The 10338-nt window shown below is 44.0% G+C and overlaps 1 protein-coding gene across 1 annotated transcript; it reads left to right on the top strand.

The window, feature by feature from the left end:
- Positions 1-6076: 6076 nt before the first annotated feature.
- Positions 6077-8214, top strand: LOC137372541 (growth arrest and DNA damage-inducible protein GADD45 alpha-like). Its single transcript, XM_068036438.1, has 4 exons — positions 6077-6229; positions 6524-6625; positions 6734-6947; positions 7446-8214. The coding sequence occupies exons 1-4, from the start codon at positions 6189-6191 to the stop codon at positions 7554-7556; spliced, it is 468 nt and encodes a 155-aa protein (XP_067892539.1). The 5' UTR covers positions 6077-6188; the 3' UTR covers positions 7557-8214.
- The last annotated feature ends 2124 nt before the right edge of the window (positions 8215-10338 follow it).

The following is a 10338-nucleotide window of genomic DNA, read 5'->3' as shown; positions in this document are numbered from 1 at the left end:
TGGCAGGTGGGGGCCTAGCATGACAAGTAACAGAGAAGGTAGATGAGGGCAGTGTGATTGATGTTGTGTACATGGACTTTCAAAAAACGTTTGATAAAGTTCTACATTTTTGGCTTGTTAGCAAAATCGAAGCCCATGGGATAAAATGGGCAGCACCAGCATGGATACAAAATGGGCTAAGCGATAGAAAACAGAGAATTGTGGTGAATGGCTGCTTTTCGGACTGGAGGGAGGTATACAGTGGAGTCCCCCAAGGTTCAGTACTAAGACAACTGCTTTTTTGATATACATTAATGACTTGGACTTGGGGTTACAGGATACAATTTTGGAATTTGCAGTTGACACAAAACTTGTAAGTCTAGTAAACATCGAGGCAGATGGTAATAGATTAAAAGAGGCCATAGATAGGCTAGCAAAATGGACGGACACGTGGCAGGTGAAATTCAACGCAGAAAAGTATGAAGTATGATACATTTTGGGAGGAAGAATGAAAAGTGACATGCTAAATGGTACAATTTAAAAGGGGTGAATGCAGAGAAAGACCTGGAAACTGTTTCCTATGGCTGAAGGGTTGATAACCAGACAGCAGAGACTTAAGGTGATTGGCAAAAGAGTCAGGAGCGACATGAGGAGAAACTTTTTCATGCAATGAGTGGTTAGGATTTGGAATGCACTGCCTCATGGGGTCATGGATACAAATTCAATAGCAGCCTTTAAAAGGGAATTGGATAAATGTTTGAAGGAGAAAAAAAACTTGCAGGAATCTGGGGTAAGAACAGGGGAATGGGAGAACGAGATGTTCTTTGAAAGAGCCAGCACAGACTTAATGGGGTGAATGGCCTACTTCTGTGCTGTACTGTTCTATCTCTATAGCTTTTCGACCTCTATGTCTTTAGTCATCCAGGGAGCTCTAGTTTTCCCACTCATAGGAATATATCTATTCTATAGACAAACCATCTTCACTTTGAAGGTCATTCATTGTTCAATTACTGTTTAGCCAACCAATGTTTGATTCCACTTGACCTGTGCCAGGTCTCCTTTCAACTCACTGAAATTAACCCTCCTCCAGTTAAGTATTTTTATGCCTGATTATACCTTGCCCTTTTCCAGAACTAATTTAAACCTGATGATATTATGATCCCTGTTCCCAAAATTCTCTCCCACGGAAACATGCTTCCCTTTCCCACTTCGGCCAGCACCTTATGGCCCCCCACAGGAGCGGGCTGGTGGTGGTGCGGGTGGGGGGGGGTCGTAAAATTGAGTGGGAGGCGGTGGGGGGTGCCGTTACCGATGCCTTCCTGCCCCCGCTGCAATTGACCAGGGGTGGCAGCAGCATGAAACCACCCACACAACCCGTGTGTTAACTGCCACTTAAGGGCCTCCTCCCACTGCAGCTGGTATTTTACGCGGCCCTAGTGGCCTCCTTGCGGGCTGGGGGCCCCTCCTGATCGGGTACCCTATGACCTACGGTGGGCCCCCCCACGGCCCAACTGCCCCCCACTGCCCAACACTACCCACCGCAACCGACCCCCCTCCTCCCTTGTCTCTCTAGGGCCTGGCCGATTTTTGGGGCCTTGCCGGGGACACTTACCTCTCTTCCAGGGCCAACGTCCATGATCCTGCTGTTGGTTGGGTGCAGTCCCAGCAGTGGCCACTGCTCCTGGTGGCACTGCTGGGACTGAGCTGCTGGCCCGCTGATTGGCCGGCAGATCCATTAGGCAGGACTTCCTGCCTCAGAGAGGTGGAAGACCCGCCCAAGTCCAATCATGGGTCTAGGGAGTGTGAAATTGTAGTGTGGTTCCCAGACCCGGCGGAGGTGGGCTCGGTCCCAACTTTTTGGCCGGTGGGCAGGGTCTCCCACCCAATGTAAAATTAAGGCCCTCATTCCCCAGAACTAGATCTAGCACTACCTTCTTCCCTGTTGGGCTGGAAACACACAGATGCAGAAAGTTCTCTTCTACACATTTCAGAAACCCCTCCCCCTCATTGACCTTTACAATGTTATTTTCCCAGTCCATGTTAAGATAATTGAACTCCCCATGATCACTACTCAGTAGTAGTTCCTGCATATTTCTTGATTTTGCCTGCAAATATACTCCTCTATCTCCTTCCCACTATTTACTGGCCTGTAGTATACATGCAATCGCATAATAGCTCCTCTATTGTCCCTTAATTCTAACCAAATAAATGTTGTCATTGTCCCCCTACCCCACATCTATATCATCCCTCTCCAATACTATAATAGTTTCTTTGATCAATACTGTAACCCATCCTTTTTCCTTCCCTATCTTTGCTGAATACATTGTATCCGGAAATATTAAGTTTCCAATCTGCCCCTTCTTTAAACCAGGTCTCTGTTATTGCCGCTATATCACGTGGTAATTTGTGCCTGCACTCACCAGCTTTATTTATCACACTCCATGCATTCCTGGACGTGTGCTTCAAACTCATCTTAGACTTACTTCCATTTTCCTCATCTGATCCCTCCTATTGTCGGAATATTCTTTAAAGCCCTCTGTGCACCTTGCCTGTCTTTAATATTTAATCCATGTGTCCAAGCCCCTACCAGATTTAGTTTAAACCCTCCCCCACAGCACTAGTTAACCTTTCTGCAAGGATATTGGTCCTAGTTATGCTGAGATGCAACTCAACCACCTAGAACAGGTCCCTCCTGCCCCAGAAATGGCCCCAATGCCCCAAGAATCTGAACCCACCCTCCAGCCCAGTCACATGTTAAACTGACTTTATCCAACTATTACTACTCACCAGTGCACAGCACTGGGAGTAATCCAAGATTACTACCTTGGAGGTCCTGCTTTTTAACTTCCTCCCGAGCTCTTGAAACATTGACTGCAGGACCTCAACCCTTTTCCTTCCTATGTCATTGGTTCCCCTTCCTCCCTCAAAATGTTCTGCAAACTTTCATTGATGCCCTTTATCCTGGCACTGGGGAGACAACACACTATATGGACTCATGTTGACGGTTGCTTAAGCAACAACTTTGATTGAGGGATAAATGTTGGCCAGGACACCAGGGAGAACTCCGCTGCTCTTCTTTGAATATAATGCCATGGGATCTTTTTCATCCACCTGGAAGAGCAGAGGGGCCTCTGTTTAACTTCTCATCCAAATGATGGAACCTTCGATGGTGCAGAACTCCCTCAGTACTGGACTGTAAGCAATATTTTGTGCTCAAGTCTCTGGAGTGAGATTGTACCCATGACCTTCTGATTCATAGGCAAGAGTGCTACAACTGAGCCACAATTAGCACAGAAGCCTCATCTTCCCTCCCAGGTGAATGTAAAAGATCTTATGGCACTAGTCAAAGAAGAGCAGATTTCTCCCAGTGCCCTGCCCACTATTTATCCCTCAACAACATCCTTGAAACAGATAATTTGAACATTCATCTCACTGCTGTTTGTGGGACCTTGCTGAGTGCAAATTGGCTGCTGCATTTTCCAACATTACAGCAGTGATTGCACTACAAAGTGCTTTGGGACATCCTGAGATCATAAAAAACACTACACGAATGCATGTTCTTTTCTTCTATAACAGGAACAGACTATGCTTGTACTTATTAATTTGGATGGTGGGGGGCATGATTCATACTGCAATTTTTATATGAAATTGTCTTACATGCACTGTATATACAGAATATGTAATAGTCATATTTGCATTATATAATGCCTATAACTTGTAGGTATGATGTGATGTCCTCGGAACTAGAGTGAGGTTTAGCTGTGTTTAGTATAAGGTATGAGGCAAAGATAAAGAGACAAAGACAGCAGCAGCTGAACATAAAGGCTTCTCTGTTTATTCTGTCTTGGTTTCACTTTCACTTTGCTAGCATATGTGTTATATAGCAGCCTCTAGAGTACACAATGCAATTGCAATTTCAAAACACAACACTACGTCAGTGGTAGGGAAACTATTAGAGAGGATTATTCGGGACAGGATTTACTCCCATTTGGAAACAAACAAACTTATTAGCGAGAGACAGCATAGTTTTGTGAAGGAGAGGTCGTGTCTTACTAATTTGATTGAGTTTTTTGAGGAAGTGACGAAGATGATTGATGAAGCAAGGGCAGTGGATGTTATCTATATGGACTTTAGTAAAGCCTTTGACAAGGTCCCGCATGGCAGACTGGTACAAAAGGTGAAGTCACATGGGATCAGAGGTGAGTTGGCAAGATGGATACAGAACTGGCTCAGTCATAGAAGACACAGGGTATCAGTGGATGGGTGTTTTTCTGAATGGAGGGATGTGACTAGTGGTGTTCCGCAGGGATCAATGCTGGGACCTTTGCTGTTTGTAGTATATATAAATGATTTGGAGGAAAATTTAGCTGGTTTGATTAGTAAGTTTGCGGACGACACAAAGGTTGGTGGAGTTGCGGATAATGATGAGGATTGTCAGAGGATACAGCAGGATATAGATCGGTTGGAGACTTGGGCGGAGAAATGGCAGATGGAGTTTAATCCGGACAAATGTGAGGTAATGCATTTTGGAAGGTCCAATGCAGGTGGGAGGTACACAGTAAATGGCAGAACCCTTAGGAGTGTTGACAGGCAGAGAGATCTGGGCGTACAGGTCCACAGGTCACTGAAAGTGGCAACGCAGGTGGATAAGGTAGTCAAGAAGGCATACGGCATGCTTGCCTTCATCGGTCGGGGCATAGAGTATAAAAATTGGCAAGTCATGTTGCAGCTGTACAGAACCTTAGTTAGGCCACACTTAGAATATTGCGTGCAATTCTGGTCGCCACACTACCAGAAGGACGTGGAGGCTTTGGAAAGGGTACAGAGGAGGTTTACCAGGATGTTGCCTGGTCTGGAGGGCATTAGCTATGAGGAGAGGTTGGAAAAACTCGAATTGTTTACACTGGAACGACGGAGGTGGAGGGGCGACATGATAGAGGTTTACAAAGTTATGAGCGGCATGGACAGAGTGGATAGTCAGAAGCTTTTTCCCAGGGTGGAAGAGTCAGTTACTAGGGGACATAGGTTTAAGGTGCGAGGGGCAAAGTTTAGAGAGGATGTGCGAGGCAGGTTTTCTACACAGAGGGTGGTGAGTGCCTGGAACTTGCTGCCAGGGTAGGTGGTGGAAGCAGATACGATAGCGACGTTTAAGAGACATCTTGACAAATACATGAATAGGAAGGGAATAGAGGGATATGGGCCCCGGAAGTGCAGAAGGTGTTAGTTTAGGCAGGCATCAAGATCGGCGCAGACTTGGAGGGCCGAATGGCCTGTTCCTGTGCTGTATTGTTCTTTGTTCCTTGATTATTTTAAATATTTTTATCAACGTGCATATACATTTTTTAAATATGTTCTTGAGATGTGAGCAGCATTGGCAAAGCCACATTTATTGCCATATCTACTGGCCCTGAGAAGGTACTGGTGGGAAGTCTCCTTGAAGTTATGATGGTGGTGTTTGAACAAGGGTGTTGGAAAATAAAGCTTGGGTTTATATAGTGCCTTTCACAATCTCAGCATGTCCCAAGGTGCTTTACAGTTAATTAAGTACATTTGAAGTGTAGGAAATACCAGGATATTGACCCAGCAATATTGAGGGAATGGCGATATATGTGCAAATCCAGATGACGTGATTTGGAAGTGAATTTGGAGGTGATGGTATTTCCATAACATTGCTGCCCTTGGTGACAGATGTTGCAAGGGAGGCTTATTTATTATACCTATAAACTGTGCACGCTTGTGTTTATTCATATTTCCTTTTAAGCAAAATATAAAGGTAATTGTTTCTATGTATAACTTCACGGGGCGAACAAATCACAAGTGTAAACGCCCTTGATTGACAAATAGAGTTATGCAATGAAATGCGCGAGTGAGGCGTTAAGCATTCCCCCACCCCCACCAGGCTGACCCTTTGTTCCCAGCGGGTCAGAGAGAGAGCCACGGGCTTATTAGCATAAAGTAAAACAGCCAATGGTGAAGCGAGTATGCAAATACTTCAGGAAATGCGAGCAGTTGGTTGGTGGGTTGGGCTTGTTACATCCTGCCCCTGGTTCTGGCTCCGCCCCTTCCCCCGCGAGGGCTGTGGTTTGTGCCGGAGCTGACAGAAGCGATTGCAGTTATAGACGGAGACGCCGGCAGCAGACATACTGATTTGGTTGGTGCATTATTTGCACGCAAAGCAACCTGTGAAACTTCCCAAACCTACAAACAGAATGACTTTTGAAGAACTCACAGGCGATCAGAAAACAGACAGGTAAAAATAATGCTACAAAACTGATCGATTGCATTTTAAACTAATTCCATTTGTTTTTTTTTAAAGTGAAACAATGTGTGCGATGCTGATCCTTATTTTGTAATGAGCGTCGGTTAAAAAGTTTAATTTTCTCTTCATATTTGAATCTTTTTTTGAAGATGAAGCTCGCAAATTTTCATTTGTCTGAGGCGACTGTAATACAGAATTGTTAGTCTCTGAAGCTGGATCCTGTTCTTGTTATTGATGAGGGCGCTAATAGTGATTTTGATTCCTTATTTCTGACTTTGCTGACAGGATGGATGTAGTGAGAAAAGCTCTGGAAGAGGTTTTGAGCTCCGCGTTAGCGCAAGGCTGCATCACAGTTGGAGTGTATGAGGCAGCAAAACTGCTAAACGCGTAAGTATCCATCAAGAACCAAACTTGCCACGTTTTTATAGCATTTTCGTTTTTAAATATTTACTCATCATTTGCAAACCGTTGGATTTTATTTATCCTTTTCAACAGGGATCCTGACAACGTCGTTTTATGTTTGCTTGTCACGGACGAAGGGGACGATCTGGACGTGGCTTTGCAAATTCATTTTACTCTGATCCAAGCCTTTTGCTGCGAAAACGATATTAACATCATGAGGGTGAACAACATGCATCGTCTGGCTGAGATCCTGGGCGGGATGGACGGGGCAGGCGAGCCCAAAGATCTCCATTGCATATTGGTCACAGTAAGTATTACTCTAATCACAATAATAACAAATCCAACAACCGAGGCATAGAATTGTCATCAGGTTAAAACAAAAACTGACAGAAATCTTACTTTATTGAAGGTTTAAAATTGTGCAATTTATGAACGAGATGAAACGAGCAGCACCCCCTCACCACTGTTCTCAGACTGTGATTGAAATCAGTCCAGGTTATTGCAAAAGAACTAGCGCGGTGCCCGCTTGTTGCAGACAAAACAATTTATTACAAAGACGCCTAACTAACTAGTTTTGATTTTTGTGGTCAGATGTAGACGATACTCGGAGATGAACTGATGTTTCTTTCTGAAAGTTTGCACCATTAGATGGCGTGTCGTAGCTCCTTTATTAGAATAGCGTGTTATGTGGAGGCTAATGTGGATCCCAGTTTGGAGTTTGCCAAGAGTCACCGAGGGGGAATTAGATGTTGCAAATTGTTAATCCTGTTTGTTCCGTAAGGATGACCTTTTTTCTTTATTTCAGAGTCATGTTGCACCATGGAAAGATGCAGCGTTGAGCAAAGTCACCTGTTTTTGCAAAGAAAGTCGTTACCTGGACCAGTGGGTTCCAATCATCAACTTGCCGGAACGGTGATCCCTTTAAATTGATTAATCGCAAAATTGGATTTAAAAGCTGCATTCACCTCTAAGGGATTGCTCAGGAGATTTTCTAAGTAGCTGCCCGAAAACTTGCTGAAAAATTAAGGTTGATTTTTGTTGCTGAGGGCGGGCTAGACTGGAGTTTCGGCTCTGTGTAATTATTATCTGTGAACCCTGGACTCTGACTCAGCTTCAATTTGTGCCTGGAAACAGTGACGATGAGTAAGCAGACGGGAACTGAAGCAAAGGTTGAGCTGGTTTCATAGCAGAGTAATAGAACCGCCGGAAGAATTGCGGGGGAATTACAACTTTCCATTTCGGGAAATAGAACTAAAAAAAACTTGTTTTGACAAAACTGGATGGATGGAGAACAGAAGTGTTTGATCTCATTCAGTTGTGAAAATGCAGTATTGTTCAACAATTACAAGATGTCACGGACCTGAGGGGAGAGTTGATAAAAAAAAACCAAGCTTAATATGTTAAGGATTTTTATTGTACTTTAACTGCAAATAGGATTTTTTTGCTGTGTTTTGTCTAGTATGAAATTAAATAAGTTATTTTACGATTTATATAAGCGGACTTTTTATTATTTATGTTTAAAGGGATCAACTATAGTTTTTTAACCTGTTAATAAAGATTATTACACTTCCATTCACCAGTTATTTATTGTTCATAATTTATACTGCAGCAGGTAATTTTATTGTGTATATTACTGGATTGTTTTAATTGGAAACAGTTGCAACACAATATAGTGGGATTGCCAGTGTTCTAACTTAAGCCTGTTTTCACTGGGGTATGTTCTTCTTAAATTGCATTTCGACCAGGTGCTTTCCCTTATGTCAAGGGAAGGTTTGTACAGCTGAGTAATGTAAAAATCACACCATTGCTCTGAACAGGTCAGTTGAGAGCTCAGGCTTCCTGTGACCAGGACAAAATGCAGCAGTGACCATTTCCTTGATGCACATACACCACTTTATTAATATTACAGCAACACCTCCAAAGGCCATGTGTCCTGTGAAGACAGTGCTGGTCTATGAATTGGCTGACTTCTTAATTTGGTCAGCTGGTTAAGATAGCAAATAACTACAAGGAAGGTTACATCTCCAACCACAGTCTGTGTTAAGTTAACTGACAGCATGAATGGAAACAGGGATGCTACAATTGGCCATAATGAACCCCAGGATTAGGGAGGAAGAAATCAGCCTATGTCCCCGCCCCGATCATTCAGTAACCAGTACTGGAATTGCTTATTTCTATGACAGCTGAGGACAAGAGTATGCTCAACTGCTGAAGCAGCTTCTTTGGAGACAGGAAAGTACATTTCACATTTTAGATCAATTACCTTTCATCACAACCCTGTCAAAAGGTCATCAGCCTGGCCTGTTAACCCTACCTACTGCTCTCCATAGAAGCTGCCTGACCTGATTGTTTCCAGCATTTTCTGCATTTATTTCAGTTTTCCAGTATCTGCAGTATTTTCCTTTTATGCTTAGCTTGTGATCCTTTATTCTCAATGTCCTGGGTCAAATAGGCTCTGACGTTTTCTGTCACTACTCACATGTAATAGTGACAGAAGTTTTGGAGGGTGCCCAAGGAACCATACCTCAGTAAGAATTAATGGGGGCAAAATTTGATAGACCTCAAAAACAGGCATGAGGATCAAAATGCAGGAGTAATCCACCATCATTCCTTCTGGTGCAGGCAGCAGGCAAACTTAATGCTGCCTGCTAATTTAAGTGATAGTAGCATGCAGCCCAGTGCTAAATGCACAGTTGAGTGGCTGCACACCACATCAGGGGACCCAAGTTCATGCAAAGCTAGTACAACAGGACAGAGAATGTGCTTCAGGGTTCTCTGACGCAGTACTGGAGGCCTTGGCACATGAGCTGTACAGAAGAAGAGAGGTTATTTACCCAATGTGGGCCAGGAGGCCCTCCAGACAAACTTTGTGAAGGCATTGGGGTCAAATAGCCATCATTGTCAATGCAAGCAGTGTAGACCCAAGGACCTGGACGCAGTGTAGGAAGAAGTTTAATGACCTCACACAAGTGGTCAAGGTCAGTGAATTCATCCCCAAATGCCATATCCTTACATCTGAACCATTAGCCTCAGGCGCTGTTCAATTCACCACACCCCCTTCACTCACCTAGCAACAATCTGTTACCAATCACAATTCATACCTCACATTTATAGCTTCACCTCACACCCACATCTCATAGCTTGCACACATTGCTAGCTATTCAATTATGACAGGCACATTGCACCACACTCATCGATACACTTCCCTCCCTCTTGCAGGTCAAGGTGGCGCACAATTGCAGGTAGCAGCAGCTAACTGGAACAGACAAGTACAGCTGCGCGTCCTCATTCCAATAGAGGAGACAATGCTTACCATCATTGGAGCAGCCATGACTGAGGCTGTGGCCAGCAACTGGCTGAAACAATTGAAGATGACAGTATGCTCATACCTAATCTACCTTCTCCCATCCTATTTCCTTCTCACCACACAATCTCTTCTGATTTACAAGCTGCAGGTGGTTTAAGGATACACCTCTTGCTTTTTCCCCTCCCCTTCCCATAACCCTACCCTAGTGCCTTTCTTCTTTCAGATACCCAAGAACTGCCATATGGCAATGCTCTAGTGCAGAAGCAAAAGTGGTAGAGAAGGAGGAGACTGATGTTGAAGGAACACCATCACTCATGACACTTGCAGCTCCCAGCTCAGATATCAACAGTAGAAGTACTTGAGAGGGCAGCTTCGAGGTGGGATCAGCACA

The sequence above is a fragment of the Heterodontus francisci genome, chromosome 8 (genome assembly GCF_036365525.1).
Source record: "Heterodontus francisci isolate sHetFra1 chromosome 8, sHetFra1.hap1, whole genome shotgun sequence".
NCBI classification, from domain to species: Eukaryota; Metazoa; Chordata; class Chondrichthyes; order Heterodontiformes; family Heterodontidae; genus Heterodontus; species Heterodontus francisci.
Note: the sequence above shows the minus strand (reverse complement) of the source record. Positions and strands in the feature narration are given on the sequence as shown.